A 24055-nucleotide genomic window follows, 5' to 3' on the forward strand; every position below is an offset into this window, starting at 1 on the left:
ACCGACACGCAACCGGAAGCTGTTGAATGAGTGCCTGTTGATGCCGTCCAGCTTGCCTACCAGTGCAACGGCAAACTCAACCATGTTCCCAATCTGTGCGAGCTGCTTTTCCTGATCCTGTGTGCAAAAAAGCCAAAAAGTCACACTCAGCATAACATTTTTTTTCGTTGACATATTTAAGAGCAAATTTCAAAGACTCAGTCCATTTTTGTTGTTTTCGAGATGAGATCAATAACCAGGCTCATATGTTACAGTATTGGGAACCGAAACTGCCTCAATCCTCATTAAGAACTTTTGTTAAATTTCCAAAAGTCCACAGAAATATTTAGCAAAAACCTATCCCATGGACTGAATGAGTTTTGGAAATTTGCCCTTCAATTGCACTTTATCAAGTACAGATTTCATTTGCCAGTAATCACCAGAAATTCATGCTTGAGCAAAAACCGACCAAGACTAGCTTTTCTTCTGACTAAGTCCCCTACTGTTCCATATAATCAGGACCGTAAACAAACCTGGTTATTTTCTTGACCTGGTGTTCCACTTAGCCCAGCAGCAGCCATGTAGGTGCTGCCAATAGTTTTAATTTTCTCGACCCCGCTGAACTTAGGCTTGGATAGCACCTGTGGAGATGACAATGGGACAGATTCAAATGCAGCAGACCGTCATGCCTCCGTGGGAGTCAGTCTGTACTTTCAGGAAAAGCTAACCTCGTCGAAGTCTGCGATGATCTCATTGAGCAGCCGGAGACACTCCAGACCCTCCTTGTTGATGTCACATTCTGTGTAGAACTCCTTGAAGTCCGGCACCGAGGCGAACATCACACACACACAGTCATACGATTGGTAGTAGAGATCCTGAAAGGGGAGACATGTCAACAGGATGGACCCATCAAATATGATCATTGTTAGAGGCCATGATGACTGGAAGACCTGCTATTACAAGTAGGTCACTTCCACTATTGACCGCATTAAGAATACTTTCCATAATACCCAGAAATGTGGAGAAGCTATATAGAAAAACAAAGTTTCCACAAAGCCCTCATGTGATAAAATCAATCAAGAACCTCTGGTACATCAGTCTCCAGATGAATTTAAATGCCTCTGACAACCAACAGACCTTTGTTGTTTGTTTGTTTGTTTGTTTGTTGTTTAAGAGCTAACAAAAAAACTGGGACCCTGTCTTATGTCGTGTTTCCTGGGATAGGGTCCAGACTCACCCCTGGCCTAGAACTGCAGATGTGGAAGTAGGATGGATGGACAACTAAGACTGTTATATCGGAAATCATATTTTTTGAAAAAAATAACTGGTTGTAGGCAGGCCATTATGAAAATTGGCAATCAGTATTTCATTTCTGTACCAGATTCTTTTGTCCAAAGCGACTTACATTTTTTGAGAAAGCAGGCTTAGACAATCCCTGGAGCAACTGGGGGGTTAAGGGAGTTCACTGCTTCGTTATACCATTACTGTATATAGGCCTTTCCTCTTTTAGCTACAAATCTGTAAATACCAGCCTTACACAAGGCCAATGCCATAATTGCCCGGTGGTTGTATATGTAAATGTTACATTTCTACTTCTCCAATTTCTTCATATACACTACATGGACAAAAGTATTGGGACACCTGGCCATTACACATACAAGAACTTTTATTGTAAATCCATAGCAATCAATATGGAGCTGGTCCCCCCTTTGTAGCTATAACAGCTGCCAATCTTCTGAGAAGCCTTTCCACAAGATTTTGGAGTGTGTCTGTGGAAATATTTGCCCTTTCATTCAGAAGAGCCTTTGTGAGGTCAGGCACTGATATTGGGCAACCAAGATGGGGTTGAGGTCAGGGCTCCGTGTGGGTCAGTCAAGTTCTTTCACACCAAACTCACCCAACTGTGTCTTTATGGACCTTGCCTTGTGCACTCATGCACAGTCATGTTAGAACAGAAAATGGCCTTCCCCAAATTGTTCCCACGAAGCTGGGAACATGATGATTTGCCCAAAATGTCTGAAGCATTAAGAGTTCCCTTCACTGGAACTAAGGAGCCCAGCCCCTGAAAAACATCCCCATACCATTATCCCTTCTCCACCAAACTTGACAATTGACACAATACTGTCAGAAAGGTAATGTACTGGCATCTGCCAAACCCAGACTCGTCCGTCAGACTGTCAGACAGAGAAGCGTGATTTGTCACTCCACAGAACACATTTCCACTGCTCCAGAGTCCAGTGGGGGCTTGCTTTACACCCCTCCATCTGATGCTTGCCATTGCATTTGGTGATGTGAGGCTCGCATGCAGCTGCTCAGCCATGGAGGCCCATTCCATGAAGCTCCCGGCACACAGTTTTTTGGGCTGGGATTAATGCCAGAGGCAGTTCGTAACTCAGCAGTTATTGAGTTAACACTTGACTTTTATGCACCATGCACCTCAGCACTCAATGACCCCGCTGTTACTTTACGTGTACTTTATGGGTTTCCAAAATGCTGCCACTCTGTAATAATACCACTTACAGTTGACTATGGAATATCTAGCAGGGAAGAAATTTCACAAACTCACTTACTGCAAAGGTGGCATCCTATGACAGCACCATGCTTGAATTCATTGAGCTCTTCAGAACGACCCATTCTTCCATAAATGTTTGTAAACCTGACTGTAAGACTAGGTGCTTGATTTTATACACCTGTGGCAATGGGTCTGAATGAAACACCTGAATTCAATGGTTAACAGGTGTGTCCCAGTACTTCTGTCCATATAATGTTCTACACTTGTCCCCCATTTAAATATTCCTTTATCATACCTCATTCTTCTTGTTCTCCCCCACGAAGACCGCAGCCACATTGGCAGGCAGAACATTCTCTAGCATCAGTCGATTTAGATTCTCCTTAGTCTCGATCTCATCTTGCTTAGTGCGGTTCTTATTTTTCAGCAGGAAATCCTTGCGGCAGCAGTATTCGTTCTAGTGTGGTACAGAGAGAAAAATGAGATGAGATTTCCTAGAAGGTGGCCTTCGTTGGACTGAGCACCTGTGTAAGGCTCGGAGGAGGAGACTGTCTCACCTGTCGAATGATTAAGAACATGGTAATCAAGAAGAGTGCGGCGTAAATATAGCTCATCGACTGGGGGTGCTTCATTAATCCAGATTTGAGCAAGACCTCACTGTTACCCATGCAAAGAAATACATGTTGACTAAGGTCAGTCACAGTATAAAAAGCAGTAATTTAACCTTAGGATGATGTGACCAAGAAATTCACCTGCTATTAACGTGGTACAGGATACTGCCGTAAGACTGGAAGAGGTCGTTCTGTGATTTGAAGATGATCTCGTAGAATAAGCCGAAAGCCAGGACAATTAGTAGCACTGTAAGCTCAAAGCTTACCCCAAGGAACACTCCGCATGCAATCAGAGCCAGTATACAGCAATACACGAAGTACTGCAATCAAACACAAGAAACACATGGGCTGCTGACTAGGTCCACAGTAGGGAATCAGAACAAAATCAAAAAAAAAATCTGCCTGGAAAATGAGCATGCAAGTAAGGAGATTTTCAGGAATGGAGATATTTTTAGTCTGAATATTTTTATGAAGAATCATTCCAAAAAGGTTTAACCATAACATCACAAGCTGTTTATTGCAATGTGCTCTTGATATTCTTTAAAAGTGTTACTCACAGGCAGACAGAACAGACCACAGTCTGTGTTCAGACGGTTGCGGGTGATGTTCCAGATGATCTGGTCGACTCCACAATCAGTAGAACTAGATTTGTACAGTTTCTAGGAATTAAAATAATTCGGAATTAACTGTGTAATTAAAAAGAGTAAGGTGTGGAACTTCAGATAGCAGTGTGTGATGGTAATTACCAGATTTAAGACAGCCATAATGAGGATGACAGTCATAGAGACGATGGTCAAAGTTAGCCGTACACATGGTTTCTTCCCCACTGTCTCAGACACCACAGTCAGCCAATGGCACGACGCCAGCTTCTCCGGGAAACACAGCTGAATGTTTGAGGATGCCACAGGAGAAAATAGGAGATGTGGAGAGTGGGGGGGGGGGCAGGCAAGGAATGATGGGAAAAAAATTAAATACCTCCCAGAGAAAGTTTTGCTCTGTTCTCTGCGTGTTTTGAACAAAAACAATTGTCCTCAGGGTAATACATATACTGACCTGCAGGTGACCAGCAAAACACACCCCAAGGATCAGGAGGAGGACACAAGCAAGAACGCCAACAATCATACCCAGCTGCGTACGCCTGTGGGACGGGGCCAATCAGAACATCAGCTACAACGTCAGACTAAAGAACACAAGTTTCATCATACAAGAATTACAAAAATAATTAGCAAGTAAACACATAGTTGTCCTCAAACTTCTAAATGCTCAAATTCTATTATTAAATGCATTGAATTCAGTGAAAATTATAAGCATGCATATTCATTAATGTTCTTGTCATTTGGTTTTTTCATGTATTGGAACTGGTTGTGCATGTTACCAAATGGTAAGTGCTAAACAGCTCTAGCATAGTAACTTCCTAGAAGTCAGAAAAGACACTGACTCTTGTGCCACCAACAACTGGATCAGGAAGATGCAGAAGAAGATGAAAGAGGCACAGGCAATGAAGTACTTGAAGTTGGGCAACTCAATAGCTCGGAACTGGAAACAGAAAGACAGGAACACGTTAGTATATTACCACGGGAAGTGAAACATGAGAAGTATCACAGTCAGACTGACAGAGAAGTGGGGGTGACTGCTTTATAACAACAATGTTTTTCTCTGATCTGGAAAAAACACCTTACTTGGAAAAATCAAGTAGAATAATCCCTGACTCTCATGTAACACTTCTTGTAATAAAGGTACCTGCTTCTCAAGATCCCTCTTGGTGAACCACAGAGTTATGCTGTTGAACTCCTCCGAATTTACCCAGTCCCTGAAGAAGAGAGGAACACAGGAGTCATAACTTAATTACATTTTTAAAGCTTTAAAGGTTTATCTGATGGCAATTTATAAATGTGAAATTACAAACAGGTACACATGGAGGATATCTACTCCAGTCACGATGTATCTCCTGAACGTCTTTAAAACTCCAAGATGAGATAAAAATTTTATGTTGAAACACAACTGTCAGCGAGACTTGACTGTATGTTTAAAACTTCAGATCTCATAATCTGGGCTTGCAGAGGTATCTGTACTTAAGTATACACTTGCTGGTCATCTCATCAATGGTTGAGGTCATCATATTATGGAGGTCTTCATCAAACTTCTGGGACTTGATCCTACATTGCAAAACATAGGTGCATTTGGAAGTAGTAGATGAATCAACTGTCCATCACAGGCCGGTAACTCCTGCCCTAGCTTTCTGTGCAAAGGGCCAGCTATGGGTGTTTGCTTATATATGTGCATGCGCAGATGTATTAGTGTCCAGTGTGTTACATTTTTCTGTGTATGATGTCATCTAAATCAAGGGGAAAGCAGTGGGTTTAGGGTGAATGAGCTCAGTCGTTGCATTCAAACTGTGAATTTTAGGGTGCGTCCTTACTAGAAGGGTAATCCTCCTTACCTTTCAGTTACTTTTGAAGAGGGCATCGATTGCTGGGATATATCCTGAGAAGGAGCATAACCTTTTTTATTCATAGCGTACAACATCAGTACCCATCTGCAATCCAGCTCAGGTTGGTGAGTAAGAAAGTCACATATACAATACAAAATGTTTTAACTGGGAGTCAATAGATCGGAGCCATTCACTGAATTAAGGCTATTAGTATATTCTTCATATATTCTTACTCGTGTTATATTTCATCACAAACACATTGACTGGTCCACCAGGCATTACAATTAGCAAGCTTAACATAGCATTAAATTGTAGACTCATTGTCTTCTCTAGAAGACAGGACAGGAAATACCAAACCACTTACAGGGCGCAGTTTGCCGTTGACGAGAACATCCATGATGTGGCCTTCGCGGCTCTGCAGGTGGGCAAAGGGCTTTACAGCCCCCCACGACTCCAAGTAGCGCGTCATCCGCACGGAAGCACGCATCTTCAACCCGTCGTTCACCCGCGGCTTTGGCAGGTTCTGCTGATCAGCGCCTGGCTCCTTGGACTAAATGGAGGTTCCACATAAACACTGTTCTCATTTATTCATCGTTGAGGTATAAAGGTATTATCAATAAGAACCAAGAAGGCCATACCCTGGGATCGATGACCAAATACGTCTTGATGTTCTGTTCCTTCAGATAGGGGTCCCTCAGGTGCCCATTCGCCTCCTCAACCTCATAAGCCTTGTTGAGGTGTTTCAGGGTAGACTCTGTGACGTGCACCCGTCTGCCAAAGAACACGCCACACCAGGTACATCGTAAACAAGATTTAAATAGATTTCCACTTCCCGTTGTCAGCAGCAGCAGATCAACATCCTGGCTAGTTCACTATAGTAAAGGTTGCTATCTAAATCATCCACCCACCCTTCTTCCCAGGGTTGTGCAATTTTTAAATACAAACCCAATATGACCTCAAAAGACAAAATAATTTTTAAAGCAGAACAAACCCACACATTTCAGAAGTCTTACCCAGGTATACCTCCAGACTCCATGTGATTAGCCAAGGTGACATCATGTGACCACACGTCAAACTGCCACTTACGGAGGCCAATGACCCCACACAGCACGTTACCAGAATGGACGCCTACTCTCATGCTGATGTCCACGCCAGTGGCATCCCGAACCTGCCTGTGGCAGAAGCAGGAATAGTGGGCCATTTGAGAGTCATGCAATCAAGCAATCACCAGTTATGATATTTCGATTGTTTGACATAGCAGTACCATGTGCCATATCTAGATCTACATTTAAATCCACAAATCAAAGCCTTATTCATAAATACACATGCAATTGCCAAAGGCCTATATGTCAATGGTTGTGATTTGTTGATACCTAATCACCAACAGCAGATACTGACCCATGAAATGTAGGACTGCATAAAAATGTTAAAATCCATCTCCTGTACCCAGGGGCGGATTAAGGTGCACAGAGGCCCCTAGGCTACAGTAGTCTGTGGGCCCCCCAACCCCGCCCCCCTCCGCGCCAATGGGGGCCCCCTTGCAGGCTGGCACACGTGGGACCCCTAGGCTTAAGCCATATCTAGCCTGTGCGTTAATCCGCCCCTGCCTGTACCCATATGCTCAATTTCAGTAACATAGGTAATGTACTAAACTCCTAGATTATTTGCTTTATGAGGCAGAGAAAGCGTGGTTGTACTCTAGTATTTAGTAGCATCACCATGGAGATGCAAAGAAGCCACTGTCACTTCAAGCTGTTTGAGTAAATCAGTGTCTCACTTAAGGGCCCCAGGCCGGCACTTACTTAATGGCCTCACACATGTCCAGGCCCATTTTGACGCAGTTCTCAGCATGCTTGGGCAGAGAGACAGGGAGTCCCGAGACACAGTAGTAACAATCGCCAAGAATCTTTATCCTCATGCATTCGTTGTCCTGTGGAAAGGAGCAGAATCAGCGTGTGAGTCTCCCTTACAGGCCAAAGTGACAAAACACATATGTCGATTCATCAAGAAAAAAATATGGCAATGTCTACTGGCATAACAGTTCAACGAATTGGTGAGAAATGATGAGGACAGAGGATGACCATCGTATCCCCAAAACGTAACACTCACCTTGGCAATCTGGTCAAACTTCCCGAAGAGCTCATTAAGCATGATGACCAACTCCTTGGGCGAGCATTCGCTGGCCAGCTGGGTGAAGCCCACGATGTCGGCATACAGGATGCTACAACAAAGAGACGAGGACCATAAATAAACCCCCCGACGCGTAGGGGGTCTCTGAACTACACACCCCAGCTTATTGGTGTTGAATAAACAGTTGCCCATTGAGAACGAAGAGTATGAGTAACACTAGCAGTGTCAACTGGGCAATTACCACAAGTATGATTGCCTGAGTAATAGGTGCCAGAATGAGGTTTAAAAGGTATGCTCTCTCACAAAAGAACGATAACTCCGCTATGCATAAGGTTCTCACACATCCTTGTGGGAACCTGGCACCGCAATGAAGTGCTGTTAATCATTTACCAAATCATGTGCCAAATTGCAGCCCTGGTGGTAACACTTATAAGTGGCTATTGGGCACCTCAGACTGCCTGCTCCAGCTTGAGAACATGACCTGACTGCCCATTTCCAGGCATGAACGCAGCTGCCAACTCTCATAAGTCTCCTGCCCACTTATACAGTCTTTAAAAAATACAGGAAACAGTACAACCATTTATATGATTAGAAAAACAAACAGAAGTAACAGAAAACTGAAAAGAACTTCATTCCAGTTCCTCTCAGATCTTATTTATACAGATGGGGGCTGCAATGCTCTGTTCCCCCAGGGGCACTATGAACTATCTTACCACGTCTACTCCGTAAGCCATGAGCTCACAGGCGCCGGCCTGAGAGAACAATGCTGTGGTCCCACTAAAAAACGCCACGCCTGACAATGATCTACTTTCACTTTCCATCGTCAGCAGCGGCAGATATTTGCAACAGACGCCGGAGGTTAATTATGGTCTGGAATACAAACAGCACTGGCAGACATCAGTTAAAAAACAGAATTTGAATTTTTTTTTATGTCTAGGTATGTTTGACCAGCGTATAAAGAAGATGGATGGATGGATGGCTCCTCCGTTACCAATTATCCAGTATATGCCCAAGGTGTATGATTCTATAAAATTTGCCAGTCGGGTGGGGGGGCTTGGTATTTTTCTACACCATGGAAATGATCAATTCACTATTACTGTCTTCAAGACTGACCTGTCGATCGTGATCAACCAGTTGCCCACCGCTGATATAGTGTCTTTAATTAAAGGTTCAGCTCACGCATTCAGTTATAAGAATTGTGTTTAGTTACTTCACGGTGAGGTAGAAACCATAAACAGCTCTATGTCTGACCACTGATGAGCCTGAACTCATCAGTAACGTTCGTGGCATCCAGAAATGCAGGAATGGGCACCGTTCTCCGGGCTGCACACCTGACGTTCTTGTGCCTCTTGATGTACAGGCTGTGGAAGTTGTTGTCCTTCACCAGGCACTGCTGCTCCTGCAGTCGCTCCATGATGGCCAGTCTCATCCCCATGGAGATGTAGATTGGCAGCACTGACATCAGCAGGCTTTCCTGGATACACGCACAAAGGCATTTAGCTACAGACTGTCAGGCAGACATTAATGCCATAGACCCCATTCACTTCATTTACGATTGCTGTAATAGACAAGTTCATACAGGGGTTTCATTGTTCTGATGTTTTAATTTAGGCTGATGTGACTTTATTCTTAAATAAAAAAGTCAAAGCAATTACAAAGATATCCAGTATAAATTGCAGAGAGGGTGGAATGTTAGGGTACTCCTGAAAATGTTCCTATCCTCAGCTGAATTTATTTCCACTTATGACTTTTTTCATTGTAAATGGCACCGCACCAGCCTGGCTACAGACCACAGGTTCTGCTCCAGCAGCAGGGAAAACGTTTCCAATGTAGTCAACCATCTCCAGTTTCAAGCCCTCCACCCTTTCATTAAACTCTGAAGCCTGAAAAGTCACGTGGAGAGAGCCAGCGGTAACTGAGCCCGTCCACCTTGTCAGATGTTTCCAGAGCTGCAAACAATGGGACAGTTCTTCTCCTGGGGCCTATCACGGTCCTTCCTGTGCTCAAGGGCCTGCTGCTAAGGTCTGTCTGATATCAGGTCTAATCCGCTAATGCCCACCTACTCCAACCATGACCTTAGTCAACAGAGCTTCTGTTCACATTGTCACCAGTTATTCCAACCTTCCTGCCTAAAGAAAGCTTCTTCTATTCTGTTTGAGGTTTAGTTCACGTTAAAGTTCTGGTAACTCATAATGAACCACAGAAAAGCCTCATCCAGGCTGCGATATCAAAGATACGTAAATGTCGCACACACAAAAATACACAATCATCTCAACTAAAGGTCCCACCATCTCAACATGCATATAAGATTCATTTGTATATTACACTCTTTATATTAGGTCACATAGCTACAATTTTCTACTACAAAGTCTTGTATTTTTCTTGTTTTTTAAATTTAATTGTGCAGCTATTGAAATTATAAAATGGGTGCCTTTATTACCAAGCTACCATTATCCCCCGCTGCACAATTATGATGTCACTGATTTCTGTAATAATTATCAAAGCAATATGTATGGAAATGGCACAGCTATGCCAGAGCTACGCCCTAACAGTCCAGGAAAAATGAGACAGCAAGGAGGTAGTCTGGTGTAGGAGTGTGAAGTTCTGGTTAGGGTTAGGGTTAGGGTTAGGAGTATGAGGTGGTGTGTAGGCTGTGAGGTTGTAGGCTGTGAGGCTGTAGGCTGTGTAGGCTGTGATCAGGGGCCTGTACTACGAAGCGGGGTTACTGGCTTATCAAGGTAACTTGTCGGATTTAAGGTAGTCTGGGCAAAATGTAAGTAAAAATATGAAGTCCATTTAAACTGTGGTACCTTAAATCCTACAAGTTACCCCGATAAGCCAGTAACCCCGCTTCATAGCACAGGCCACTGGTATAGGAGTGTGAGGTTCTGGTTAGGGTTAGGGTTAGGGTTAGGAGTATGAGGTGGTGTGTAGGCTGTGATCTGGTTTAATAGTGTGAGGTGGTGGTTAGGGGTAGTAGTGTGAGATGGTTAAGGTTAGGGTGAGATGGTGGCTCAGGTAGTAGTGTGAGGTGGTGGTCAGTAGTGTGAGATGGTGGTTCGGGTAGTAGTGTGAGGTGGTGGCTAGTGTAGTAGTGTGAGGTGGTGGTTAGGGTTAGTAGTGTGAGGTGGTGGTTAGGGTAGTTGTGTGAGATGGTGGTTAGGGTGAGGTGTAGAAGGTGCGTCCGACTTCCTCTCACCTGCTGCCTCTTCTCAGTCTCCAGCTTCACGCAGATCCTCAGTGAGTGCAACATGTCCTGAAAGGTCTGCCGTAGGGCTCTCTCCATGAGCACCTTATGGAAGATGCCCACGGCGCTGACGCACAGGAACAGCACGCAGTTGGCCATTATCTGGACCAACAGATTCTGCGAAGACCCCACACAGGCAAGACGCATCACAGACCTGCAGCACTGACTGGCCAGTGAGCACACAGAGGCAGAAACCCACCAGCACAAACCCCAACCTATCACAGACATCTGCTGGATGTGCTTAAGTTAACTGACACAATCAGCACTTTCACACTAAGTGGGCTTTTTAAATGCCTCATTTAAGAGTATAATCTCATGTATAGGGTATAATTATTCACAGTTATGGATAACAAGTTAAGCGGTATGTTACACAATAGTGAACAAAACATGGCGCTCAGCAATGGTGACTGTGAAAGCCTACCAGCCCTTGTACCTCCATAGAGTGTGAAGGGGAGCTGAAGAGGTAAGCGCTGAGGGCTACGACATGAGACAGCCAGGAGATTGCGCTGAGAACGATGGCGTGCAGCATGCGGAAAGGCAGCATGGTGAACACGGCAAAGATGATGAAGAGGAAGAATGGAACCTGGAAGAAGGACCAGAAAAATATAAACAGAATGCTCATGGGAGTTTAATTTCCACGTAAATGTTCTGAGGAGAGAAGAAAAAATGATTAGTTCAGAGAAACAACCAATGACATTGTAGAAGCGGTGGGTCCAAGTAACTAGAGGAGGCGGGCCCAACCAATCAGATGTCTTTGTTCCACCTCATCTGAACCAATCATTTTTCCTTCCGCCCTCAGAACATTACTGCGCACGTAAAACTCCAATGAACGAATAGAACAGAATAGTGACGTATTCATTGTGAATTAAATTAAACAGAACTGGAGATGGAGTCGTACACCAGAGGGACAGCACAGACACAGAGGTACATAGTCAGTGCTTTCTGGTGAGCCATCGTCATTGTGTCACACAGGGCTATAGGAGAAGCCTGGAGCCAATCCCAGGCAGCACAGGGCAGGAATAGACCCTTGGGCAGGATGCCAGTTCTCAGAAATACTTTAGTTTAATTCTAATTATAGTTATAAATGTCCTTTTCCTGAACTTGCAGTTCTACACTTAATTAATCTTTTTACGTTGAGTTTAAACTGGAAAAACTGATGTGAGTACTTAAAATCACAACCATGCCGTTGTCTGGAGTAGCGATGGGTGAAATGATGCTTTGAAAGCCGCAGCGGGCGGAACAACCCCAAGCTTTCAATAATTGGCCGGTGATTGATTGATAGGTTGAAAACAACCAATGGGAAATGTCAACTGGTGACTGACAGCACATGGGAGTGTCACACACTGTACGTTCTAACAGCTCATTTCTTTCGCCGCTTGTTCGTACGCCAGCTCATTAACTATCACATAACCTGCTGAGAAACTCATGGTACAGGGAAAGAAGCAAGGATGGAACACCATGGTGTGATGAGGTCTTAGTAGGAGGCCAGGAGACAGAGGATAGTGTACCTGGTCCCAGGCGCAGATTTTGTCCCCACTGAAGATAAAGGTGAAGCCCATCGCGATGAGGATCGCCCAGACCAAGGCTCCCAGTACCTTCATCCAGCTCTGAGGCAGGACCTCGCTACACACCAGCAGAAGGGCGACCAGGAAGATGCAGAGGCCGCAGCTGACCACACTGACGAAGGCTTTGTGTTCGGCGGTGTCCTGTGGGTGGGGGGCAGACACCATCAACAGACACGCAAACACCGAAGCCAAAAGACCTTGGACACATGCAGATGAAATAGGGACACAGGCGTACTCAGACGTGCAGAAACAGATGAAAAGCCAATCAGACACATTGCAAGAAGCTCACACAGACACTACAACAGATGCTGTGGACATGACTAAGGTGACCTCAATGTAGACCGATCGGAAACAACAAACAAGACTTTAGGTTTCTGTATGAGGTGTGACATTAGGTAAAACAGATTTTGTTGCTAAAAAAAACACTCCAAACAAATAACTTTGCACTTCTACAAGTTCAGTGTGCATAAAATCCCAGATTCCTCATACAACCATTACAAAACCATGGCCATAAGTTTTGAGAATGACACAAGTATTTGTTTTTACAAAGTGTGCTGCTTCAGTGCTTGTCGATCTTTCTGTCAGATGTTTCTGTGGTATAATGAAGTATAGTTACAAGCATTTCACAAGTGTCAAAGGCTTTTATTGACAATTACATTAAGTTAATGCAAAGAGTCAATATTTGTAGTGTTAGCCCCTTCTTTTTCCAAGACCTCTGCAATTTGCCCTGGCTGCTGTCAATCAACATCTGGGCCAAATCCTGCCTGAGCCCATTCTTGCATAATCAATGCTTGAAGTTTGTCAGAATTTGTGGGTTTTTGTTTGCCCACCCGCCTCTTGAGGATTGACCACACGTTCTCAATGGGATTAAGGTCTGGGGAGTTTCCTGGCCATGGACTGAAAATGTTGATGTTTTGTTCCCCGAACCACTTAGTTATCACTTTTGCCTTATGGCACGGTGCTCCATCATGCTGGAAAAGGCATCGTTCATCAACAACTGTGCTAGGATGGTTGGGAGGAGTTGCTCACGAAGGATGTTTTGGTACCATTCTTTATCCATGGCTGTGTTCGTAGGCAAAATTGTGAGTGAGCCCACTCCTTTGGCTGAGAAGATACCCCACACATTAATGGTCTCAGGATGCTTTACTGTTGGCATGACACAGGACTGATGGTAGCGCTCACCTTTTCATCTCCGGAAGATCGTTATTCCGGATGCCCCAAGCAATCGGAAAGGGGATTCATCAGAGAAAATGACTTTACCCCAGTCCTCAGCAGTCCAATCCCTGTACCTTTTGTAGAATATCAGACTGTCCCTGATGTTTTTCTTGGAGAGACGTGTTTTCTTTACTGCCCTTCTTGACACCAGGCCATCCTCCAAAAGTCTTCACCTCACTGTGCATACAGATGCGCTCACATCTGCCTGCTGCCATTCCTGAGCGAGCTCTGCACTGGTGGTGCCCCAATCCTGCAGCTTAATCAACTTTAGGAGACGGTCCTGGCACTTGCTGGACTTTCTTGGGTGCCCTGAAGCCTTCTACACAACAATTGTGAAGCCCTTTTTGTGCAAAGCAATAATGACTGCACAGTTAACAGCGGAAGAACAGTGATTTCAAGCACCACCCTCCTTTTAAAGCATCCAGTCTGCTATTCTAACTCAATCATCATGACAGAGTGATCTTCAGCCTTGTCCTCATCAACACTCTCACCTGTGTTAACGAAAGAATCACTGAAATGATGTCAGTAGGTCCTTTTGTGGCAGGGCTGAAATGCAGTGGAAATGGGTTTTTTGGGGTTAAGTTCATTTTCATGGCAAAAAGGAACTTTGCAAGTCACTCAATAACATTCAGGAATATATGCAAATTGCCATCATAAAAACTGAGGCAGAAGACTTTGTGAAAATTAATATTTGTGTCATTCTCAAAACTTATGGCCACGGCTGTACTGATGGACCAGAATTACATGACAAATAAGTAAGGACAGTAACATAATCAGAGACAATTAACAGGAATAAGAAAAAATTGATTGTAGAAATATTATGTCAATTTGTGGATTATTTGTGAGATATCCTGAGAGACCCAGATTACACGGACATGTCTGGGTATATAGCAGAAGGGCCATCAGATTAACAAAGAATCTGATCCACAGCTCCGAGTCTGCCCCCCCCCCCCCAACATGCCCCTCGTGGCTATAGCCACCAGAGAAGGGGGCCTCGATAAATCTCCATGCCTGCATCTACACAGCTCATTCTAATGTTTGTGACAACAAGTCCTTGGTTCTGTCACAGGATCACCTTGCACTAACACCATTAAAACAAATGTGACACAGACTATGTAGGATGAGGTGGCACAATTTTATGATTAATTTATTTTGTTTCTATATTTGGTAAGATAGTTCTGCAAAGTTTAAAAAAAGATATTAGACTGAGTGAAATCAAATGTTTAGCGAGTCCTAAGACGCGTTGCTAGCTGGGAACACCTGCTTGGCCCGTGGAAAGGTTATTTGCGTTTCTGCTCAGTGTGTGACAGGTACACCACTGAACAGCATGAAACATTATCTCTGAGTCTAATAAGAGTGCACTGAAGGGAAAAGTTGCATTTTTACACAATTTATCTATTTATGCGTGTCCGTGTTTGTCAAGAATGCTTAAAGAATGTTTAATGAAGTGTCACCGAGACTGCATCTGGTGGTATAGTTTCAGTGTCTTGGTCGACATCAGTACTAACCCAACTAAGTCTGTTCCATGTGAATTTCTGCCACTTCCCATCAATGTCACAGTAATACTCAGATATCATTTTATTGTCACATTTCTCTTTGTCACACTAGGCTTTATAAGCTATTTGATCTGCGTTCCATGTTATCCTTCCAACTCACAGCCTCTGAAGTTCAAGCTGAACCCATCAGCCACCCCTGACTACACCACAGGTCCAGTTGTGACAATGAGTGACTCTTCTCAAATGCTCTCCCCCAGGCCCTCAGTACGAGCAGGCAGGTGAGTAGCCACCTGAGGTCGAAGAAGAAGTTGATGACAGTGGTGAAGGACGACGGGGAACTTACCAATCCGAAAGCGAAGAAGAGGATGAGAAGGACAATGCAGGAGAGCGTGGTGAGGCTCAACAGCATGGCCAGCAGCTGGTACTGACTGATGCAGGAGAACTTGTGGTACAGGGCCTCCTGCTTTAGCTCCTGGGCATCCAACTGATACTTTCTCTTGGCCGGCATGGCGCCTCCTTCTTCACAGGCACAGAACTCCAGGGAACCAAGTTTCTACTCTCTATGTGCTAGTGTGGGATCGCCACTGTCATTCCAAAACTTGAAATCCAGAGTGGGAAAATCGAGTGTGATTCACCTCGTCCAGGGCATCCTGGGGCCTTCTGATTGTGGATCAGTTAGGGTGGAAGCATATTCACCTGAAGGTCAGCTAATGCTCTCAGCTCTGCAGCGCTGGAGGGACGACACCAGCATAGGGGAAGCCAAAAGTGAGAAGGGAGGTAGACCGGATGGTTAGGAGATAAAGCTGTCAAACATCCTGCCGTGTTTATAATCTCCTACCAATTTGTTTCCTCTCCTCTTGTTCTTCAGGTTCCTGGGAGCGGTTTCACCCACAAAAAGAGAACTTTGGATAGGCCTGGGTCTGTGAAGAGAGAAGACAAATAATGCAGTGAGCTGACACACTTTTAAAAGTCTTCCAGCGAGCTTCAGCGGTGCTCTTCAGAGGGTACATTGGTACAATCATGTTCCAGTTGACGTCAGATGACTGCTGCTATCGCTGCGCCTGCACATCTCCTGCATATCTCACCTGCACATTGGCCTTCAGGGACATGGTGTACATGCACCATTGCTCATTAGCTGCGTATTCAAACAAGGATGCAGTACTGCATAAAATGCAAGGTGTTGCATGTGGTGCGAGACACACACAGTTTGCGCACCCTAAAGGTAATGTATCTATCAGTTTATCTGAACTGAATGCTGGCTGGATTGTACTACGCTTGAGTGGTACTATGACAATACAGTATACCGTGGTACTTTTGTTCGGTGCAATGTAGTGGCTGGATGAATTTTATTGTGGGGGACCACCAGACTGCAAATTTTATTGTGGGGGACCACTAGACTCTGCAAATTTCATTGTGCCCCCCCCCCCAACGTTGAATTTTATCACCAAGATTTAATAGCACCAGAATAGTGCTGCTTTTGATACCATCAAAATACAGCATATTGCAGTATAATGTTTGGACAGTATGAAAAAAATAGATATCACCCAAGCTTAGACTGTACCACTGAAGGCAACCCCCCCCTTCAGACAGAAACAAATAAACTGGACTGAAAATAACTGAAATGACTACAATTTCAACTTAACAGGTACATGCCCATTCAGAAAAATTCCCAGATTCCGTTTCTGCAGTTCTTCCCACAAGCAATAAAAACACTGCACATATTCATCTAGGACAGCATCCCAAGTCTGTCCCGGCTTCCATAGAAAGCAGCTCTGGCCCTAACAGGACCTCTAAATGAAGAAAATCTGTGTGGAGTATTTTTACTGGAAAGTTCACCGCAGATGATGAGCTCATGGCCAAGCTGACGTTCGTGCTCTGAAGAGTTACAGGGGAGGCCCAAAGGTTTGCTCTCTCCAAGCAAAAGTGTTTGTGACCCATGCCAAGAGTCTGGTTGTGGCTTTGGGGAATCACAGGAATTGTAGCTGCATGGATGGTGTTAGCACGATGGGGTCAGGGTTCAGGGAGAGGATGTGGTGCATGTTAAGGTGGTACAGGAAGCGTGTTTGACATCATAGGCGGCTTTCTCTAAAGTTGGAGGTATGGGTGGTGGACAGTGTGCAGCATGGGGCCACAGACCTGATGAATGATGATTGCCTGTTTAAATACACAGAGGGCCCCTGTTGCGAGACCGATGAAGGAGGCAGTAAACCTAATCTCCATCCTGTACAACAGTGTTTCCCAATCCGGTCCTTGGGAACCCGCAGACAGTCTACGTTTTTGCTCCCTCCCAGAATTGGGAGCTGGGAACTAGAAGCTCGGAGGGAGCAAAAACGTGGACCGGCTGTGGGTCCCTGAGGCCCGGATTGGGAAATACTGCTATTTAAACTGGGCAAAACTCAAAATCATTTTGGATAAGTATTTCAGCCATCGAACTCACAGGAATAGTGAGACATTGCCCAAATGATGCATTAAAAACAGAACAGGAGCATACGAAGAAGAATCACATGGCCAGTAATATAATTTTCAACAACAGGTAATGTGCAGGACCTGAGTAAACACAATATTAACATAGGAATAGGGTAGAGATGATGAGCAGCTGAAAAATAACCAAGATTTATTAATATCAGCATTGCAATTGTCTCCTTGGTCGCTTGGTACTAATCCTCCTGGTGCTGTCAAGGAATAATGAATTTCAAAAGCCCAACAAAGCATAAAGTGGGTGGAAGCCCTGCCCCAGTGCGGACAGTAAGCCAAACCATGTGACACGAGGATGGGAGTACCGAATGGATACTTTGTCTCGGTATGGGACAAAAAGAACAGCAGAGAGGAACGAAAATGCACTGGTTTGGGCTCCAGCACATGGGAAATATGTAGGAACCCAAATGGGAGTTGGCTCATGGGAAGGGTGACAACTTGGATCAGGCATAGTCATGTGGTCTGGAGTTGAGAACCAAATCCAAAATATGTCTTATATTTTTAGTAACTGCGCACAAGTGACTGAATGGACTCGTCATGTGACTGCCCAACCCCCAGGACATCCTCCACCCCCCACATATTACAGTGGGGTTATTTCTGAACACGGTTTGTCGATCACCCCGTCGATAAGTCTTGTCCCAATGACCTACCGCTCATCATGTTCAGGTAGCCTTGCAAATTTCATCTGGAATCAATAGAAACCTCATTTCACATACAACACCAACAGCAACAGCTCTGTCCAGCTCATTTGTGTTTTATTGACCACATTTTTGTTTACTTCCCAAACATTTACCCGCCACACATCAAAGAAACTGCAATAGGAATCTCGATTCTATGTCAATGTGGGTGATTACACCATGAAATACGGTATGTAAAACCTCCAGTCAGAACTACTAAAAAAAAAAAAAAAAAAGGCTTATGCAGAGAGCAGAAATGTCCCTTTTCATATTAGTCATGCCTCTGTTAGCGGATCGCTACCTACACATTCTGCCGTAACTTGCAAAGCATCTCCGGCAGAACATGAATCATGCAGCCATTTAACACCAGAAGGGTGACAGTTTGTCACATAGCAACTCAGTATAGAGGCAACCGGGGGCCAATGGGGGCTTCATGCTATCGTTCTTAAGTTGCCATGGCAAACGAATGAAGGGAGCAAATGAGCAGAGTCGAGTCGGGAGAAGCAGAGAGGAGCCACCGTATGAACACAATGGGCCTTGAGAGGCAGAGTGAGTTACCGGAGGAGTGCGTTCTGCCTGCAGTGCACCCAGGGTGACTTGCAGCTCTAGCACCTACCCCGCCGCAGCCATTAAAAATCAACACGTTAAGTGTCATTTCTGCAAAGCTGATGCTGAATTAGGAGTGCTTAGACAGGGTCACATGAGTGAGGAGTACAGGACAGCATGTGGCTTCCTGTGTGGCGCCAAGTGACTGGCACAGTGACCAACTGAAGCTGACAGATTGTAGTACAGATATGTACCTACTGAGAAACTCAGTCAAATCACCAAGAATCACCAACGGCCTATCTATGAACGTTTGTTTTTTTACTATGCAAAACTATGCATACATCCACCTGACAGCAGCAGTTATAGAATGAGGAGCATTTGTACAAGCAGTTTGCCTTTTAGCTGGTCTTTCATTCTTTTATCTGTGGCCCATAAAAACATTTTAATATCGTAAATTGAAATGTCTCCTTTTAATACACTGGCTGAACATAGTCCCCAGAGCCACAGTGATGCTCTTGATTTGGGTTCTCTTCCACACCACCGCTTAAATCCTTATCCTCGTAATCCGATGACTTCCCTGGCAATAACTACCCAGGCAACAGACGGGTCTACTAACATCAGAGACGGAAATCCAGCTTCATCCACGCTGGTCTATTCTGCTGAGGTTTGACTACCTCGCCTGTGGTAGGAAAATCACATCTGGTATCCTGCCACTACAAAATGCTACGACAGGCAGCATTGCAGGTACTGAATTAACGGTGTCCTACACTCCACTGCTGAGAGGTACTCAGATTAACACTAGGCTCTCTGAAGCATTTTTTTAGCCCACAGTTTCAGATAAAAACAGGAAGCCCGACAGACCAAATGCTGCTGGTAAACTTATGCAGATTAAAATAATGACCTGTGTGCGACGCGAAAGGCGCTGAGTGTGCCATTCTAAAGTAATGGGCTATAACGTTATTCCACATTAAGGCAGCCCCAGTGTTGTTACTAGCAGTCAGAGGTAGCCCACAATGACTTACATACAGTAAAAACAAGGCAAAGTCATATCCTTATTCATACAACTAAACTACTAAAATAATGATTACATAAAAGGCAGTTTTAAAGACATACCAAAGCTAATACGGATATATAAACGAAACGGCAATGCATACCGCACTGATGTCACAGCACTAAACCAAGCATCTATTATTACAAAGGTCTCTTTAAAGGGTAGTTGCTATTGAGACTCATCCTCATAAATTGTCCACGCTGATGTCTTTGGAAGACGTGCACAAAAGGCCCGGGAATTAGGAGGACCCTCAGCCCCTGACGGCATCTCGGATTAGTCACGGTCCCCATTGATCCCGAGTGTATCGGAATGACCATTCAAGCAGACCGGTCTTACGTAAGACGTGAGATCTGTGCTCATTGTGGCAGAGTAATTTCTTTCTTTCTCGGGGATTTTAAGTCATAAAGCACTCCCGATATGCAGCTCCGATGCCAAGTCCATCACAAAAACCAGTTGGGTTCCTGTTGCCTCAAATACATTAACAGCGCCTGGAAACGTCCAACAGACTGTGTCTGTGAAAAGAAGCTCGTGTGACCAGGCTTCATTAGTGGCACGTTAGCTGCCGCCAGTCCCAGCGAGCGCTAATCTGCATTGTGTAACACAGTAACACAAGGGGTTACGCAACGCCAACATTAAAGGTCCATGTGTCAGTAGATGGGCACAGACTCCTTTTTGCGGTTCTGTGTGAAATGGCTGCCATCTTCACACGGGACATGGAAGAGGTCACAGGGACGGGGTCACAGATTTCATTGAAAGGGTATCATTTTATAAGCCAGACAGTGCTGGTACTTTCTCGTATGGAGTGGAGGAAGAGAAGGTGCAAAGACACCCAAGGCTGAGCCCTGACTCATGCTTAACACCAGAATGGTGACAGTTCTTCGCCAGCTCTCTGCGCATTTGAACTTGTGATATGATCTTGTAAGTGCCTCAAATGACTGCAAAAAAATATGTAAGTCAGGTTTTTCTCGCTAACAAGAAAACAAAATTTGAAGCAGTAAAAAGTCATAATTCCTTAGCATACATTCTGTATTCACATGGACGTACATGTTCAAATAAGCCTGTGTTACATCAGTTCCTTTATTTACATTAGAGTGGATCCTGTCAATCACATTCATGACTTCCCTCCACTTTACTCTTGTTGTTTCTCACGGCAACATTATTCAATTCCAGACAGCATCTATTTGCCCTGTAGTATTAAAAAATGATACCAGACCTTTGAAGATTAACACTCTAAGGATTAACAATGGCTGAAAATATCTATCCAAAACGGTTTAATTCTTCTTAAACAGCTGGCATGCTGGGGAAAAGTTCATATCTAATTTTGTTTTTGAGATTTAGTTGCCCTCATGTGAAATGTATCCATTTATAGCTAGAAGACTTTGTAGCAAAAGATAAACTAATAATCAAAAAAAGCAAAAGTAAACATGGGGAAATACCACTGCACTTAAATCCTGTGTGATGGTTACTGATACAATTAAAATTCTATTTTATTCCTCAGTTGTCATTTTTCTTATGTCTACATGTCTTATGTCTTATGTCTAAAGGCCCTATAGTATACCAGAAAAAATCACTATATTTACACTATATTACACTATTACAAGTTATATGCGGTCTTTCCATGTCAAATCATCACACTTTCGGACCTCATCGTCACAGATTTTAACAAAACTTGGCATGCTAAATTGGTCACATGAGTAACTCATGAAACTGAAATTGGGTGAATCAATGGTGATGGAGATTTAACTGAACAAAGCAACTTTATCAATTTTGAAATATAGGTTTTGTTGTTATTGAATTTTTTATTTTTTAATCGGTTATTACATAGTAATTATTCATATGGGGACGGCATATTATTTGTTCAATCTATAGAGCTGGACAATAGCTTTAAAACAGTATAAGGACCACTTCTGTGCAGCTTACATTAAGGTAAATATAGCCAATCAAATTCATAGCCCCCCCCCCCAAAAAAAATAAAAAATTTGTTCTCCCTCAATATTGATTCAAGACTCACCCAATTTCAGTATCATGAGTTACTCATTTGACCAAATCAGCATGCGAAGTTTCGTTAAAATCAGTGACAATGAGGTCCGAAAGTGTGATGATTTGACATGGAATGACCCTATGGTGAATAGTTACTTGTTTACGTGAAGCATACATGCAAAGTTGATTTCCTCTATTTCCTGGAAGTTCAAATGATCTCACAGAGTTATAAAATGAAACACTAAACAGACACAAACTGAAATGAATTCACACCTATGAATTTCCAGGAGGTCATTTGTTGTGTCACTCTAGGGCAATAGCTGATGAAAATTTTTAAAACAGGGAAAGCATTGTGTGGACAACTGGCAGAATAACCAAAAAAGTTTTTTCTTTTTCTTATTTTAGTTCATCAGTTACTTATATGTATTGAACATACAGACAGCTTAGTTAGTGAGCAACTACTAACCGAGTCTAGAGTTGTCACTATTGACTATATCAATAATCAGAGTTGGGTAATTCAGGCCCAGAGAGTAAAAGTCCATATCCGGAGTTTGTTTCAACCAACCAGTTGAGCATAAAGAGTCACAGTGACATAGTATTCAACAGGTTGGTTGAAACAAAATCCTGGTCTGGACTTTTACTCTTTGGACCTGAATTACCCAGCTCTGTCAATAATCAAGTAATCTACCCATTTACCTCACGATTCATCAAGTAATCATTTATATATAACATAATATATACATTGCAATGAGCACAAGGAAGGAACCAACCATTGAAGGGTGCACACTCAGTCACATAGTCAATTTAGGCACTTCAACTCACTTAAGTTGCATGTTTATGGACAGTGGAAGGAAACTGGAGGATCCACCAAAAAGCCAAGCACACACAGAGTGAACATACAAACTTCACATTCACACAAAGCAGTGGTGTGAGGTAATAGCACTACCCACTGAGCCGCCCACATTTTATAGGCTTGATCGATGTGTGATGTAAATATCAACACAGCATTTCATGAACACGCAATTGTCACATCGCAAAGACCACAACGGTCTGCTGGGTTCAAACCATCAATAAGTTGCGGTAAAACATTTTTAATCAATCATAGGAAACAAATCTTTAAAAGTTTTGCTATATAACGGTTCTTTTTCAACATTATCAAGTATGTAAAAAAAAAAATCAGTCTAATGTTTCTCGCCACTGCTTTTGCATGAGCTCTACATGTGCTCTCCGAGACAATCATATTCACTCTCGTCTCTGCTGCGGAACTGATTCATAGACCTCGTGGTGTGTTTGTGACAAATGAAACGAAAATAAGTGAAGAGGAGAAAAGGAAAGGGAACTGATAATGACATTTGTCTTCTGCTGTATGGAAATATTTTGATTTCCAAAGAGACGATATTGAACAAAAGCAAATGATTTGTTGGCACAACTTGGCAAAGCCTCCAGCTTATTTGACAGACCTTATTGGACATAAGAACATAAGAACATAAGAAATTTACAAACGAGAGGGGGGCATTCGGCCCATCAAGCTCGTTTGGGGAGAACTTAACTAATAGCTCAGAGTTGTTAAAATCTTATCTAGCTCTAATTTAAAGGAACCCAGGGTTTTAGCTTCCGCTACACTAGCAGGAAGACTATTCCATACTCTAACTACACGCTGTATAAAGAAGTGCTTCCTCAAATTTGTTTTAAAATGTTCTCCCACTAATTTCCACTGGTAGATAATAAGTAATATTTGGCTATATATTTAATTTTCTTGACTTCCAAATACTGCAAAAACTTAAAATATCACAATGTGAACTTTTTCCAATATTCAGCCCAACGGCTATATGGCACATATATATTGGTAACGTCACATTACTGGGTGACTCCGTCAAACCGGAATGTCTTCTTTTAAGATGCATTTGCATTGCCGTCCTGCTGTGGTTTTACTGCATTTTCATTCACTCTTAATGTCAAGTGCTTCCACAGAACTAATTATTTTGCTCTTTATTTGGATCCACGTCATCTTTCCTTATGCTATAATGAAGAGTAATCGAGAACGAAAATTTTAAAGGCCGCTTTTTAATAATCAAGTTATCGAGTTCAATTGAGTAATTGTGACAACTCTACAAAAAAACGTACTGAAATGTCACTGAAAATC

The 24055-nt window shown here is 43.4% G+C and overlaps 1 protein-coding gene across 3 annotated transcripts in view; it reads right to left on the bottom strand.

The window, feature by feature from the left end:
* The window catches only part of LOC111848207 (adenylate cyclase type 2-like), a 36784-nt gene that overhangs the window by 1642 nt on the left and 11087 nt on the right, over nucleotides 1–24055 (bottom strand). For 2 of the 3 annotated variants that reach the window (XM_023820028.2, XM_023820029.2), the window contains exons 2-25: nucleotides 16022–16103; nucleotides 15527–15913; nucleotides 12416–12613; nucleotides 11329–11490; nucleotides 10860–11024; nucleotides 8992–9134; nucleotides 7640–7751; nucleotides 7333–7460; nucleotides 6544–6702; nucleotides 6169–6301; nucleotides 5895–6080; nucleotides 5540–5583; nucleotides 5172–5255; nucleotides 4840–4909; nucleotides 4538–4635; nucleotides 4153–4237; nucleotides 3846–3983; nucleotides 3657–3758; nucleotides 3241–3419; nucleotides 3046–3145; nucleotides 2787–2945; nucleotides 708–854; nucleotides 513–620; nucleotides 3–117 (exon numbers count right to left, since the gene is read on the bottom strand). In XM_023820028.2, coding sequence (XP_023675796.2) covers nucleotides 3–117; nucleotides 513–620; nucleotides 708–854; nucleotides 2787–2945; nucleotides 3046–3145; nucleotides 3241–3419; nucleotides 3657–3758; nucleotides 3846–3983; nucleotides 4153–4237; nucleotides 4538–4635; nucleotides 4840–4909; nucleotides 5172–5255; nucleotides 5540–5583; nucleotides 5895–6080; nucleotides 6169–6301; nucleotides 6544–6702; nucleotides 7333–7460; nucleotides 7640–7751; nucleotides 8992–9134; nucleotides 10860–11024; nucleotides 11329–11490; nucleotides 12416–12613; nucleotides 15527–15691 — 2980 coding nt within the window. In that variant the 5' untranslated portion in view covers nucleotides 15692–15913; nucleotides 16022–16103. The remainder of the gene's footprint in view (nucleotides 1–2; nucleotides 118–512; nucleotides 621–707; nucleotides 855–2786; nucleotides 2946–3045; nucleotides 3146–3240; nucleotides 3420–3656; nucleotides 3759–3845; nucleotides 3984–4152; nucleotides 4238–4537; nucleotides 4636–4839; nucleotides 4910–5171; nucleotides 5256–5539; nucleotides 5584–5894; nucleotides 6081–6168; nucleotides 6302–6543; nucleotides 6703–7332; nucleotides 7461–7639; nucleotides 7752–8991; nucleotides 9135–10859; nucleotides 11025–11328; nucleotides 11491–12415; nucleotides 12614–15526; nucleotides 15914–16021; nucleotides 16104–24055) is intronic. The other variant, XM_023820030.2, reaches the window with a different exon arrangement.

The sequence above is a fragment of the Paramormyrops kingsleyae genome, chromosome 13 (assembly GCF_048594095.1).
Source record: "Paramormyrops kingsleyae isolate MSU_618 chromosome 13, PKINGS_0.4, whole genome shotgun sequence".
In the NCBI taxonomy this organism is placed as follows: domain Eukaryota; kingdom Metazoa; phylum Chordata; class Actinopteri; order Osteoglossiformes; family Mormyridae; genus Paramormyrops; species Paramormyrops kingsleyae.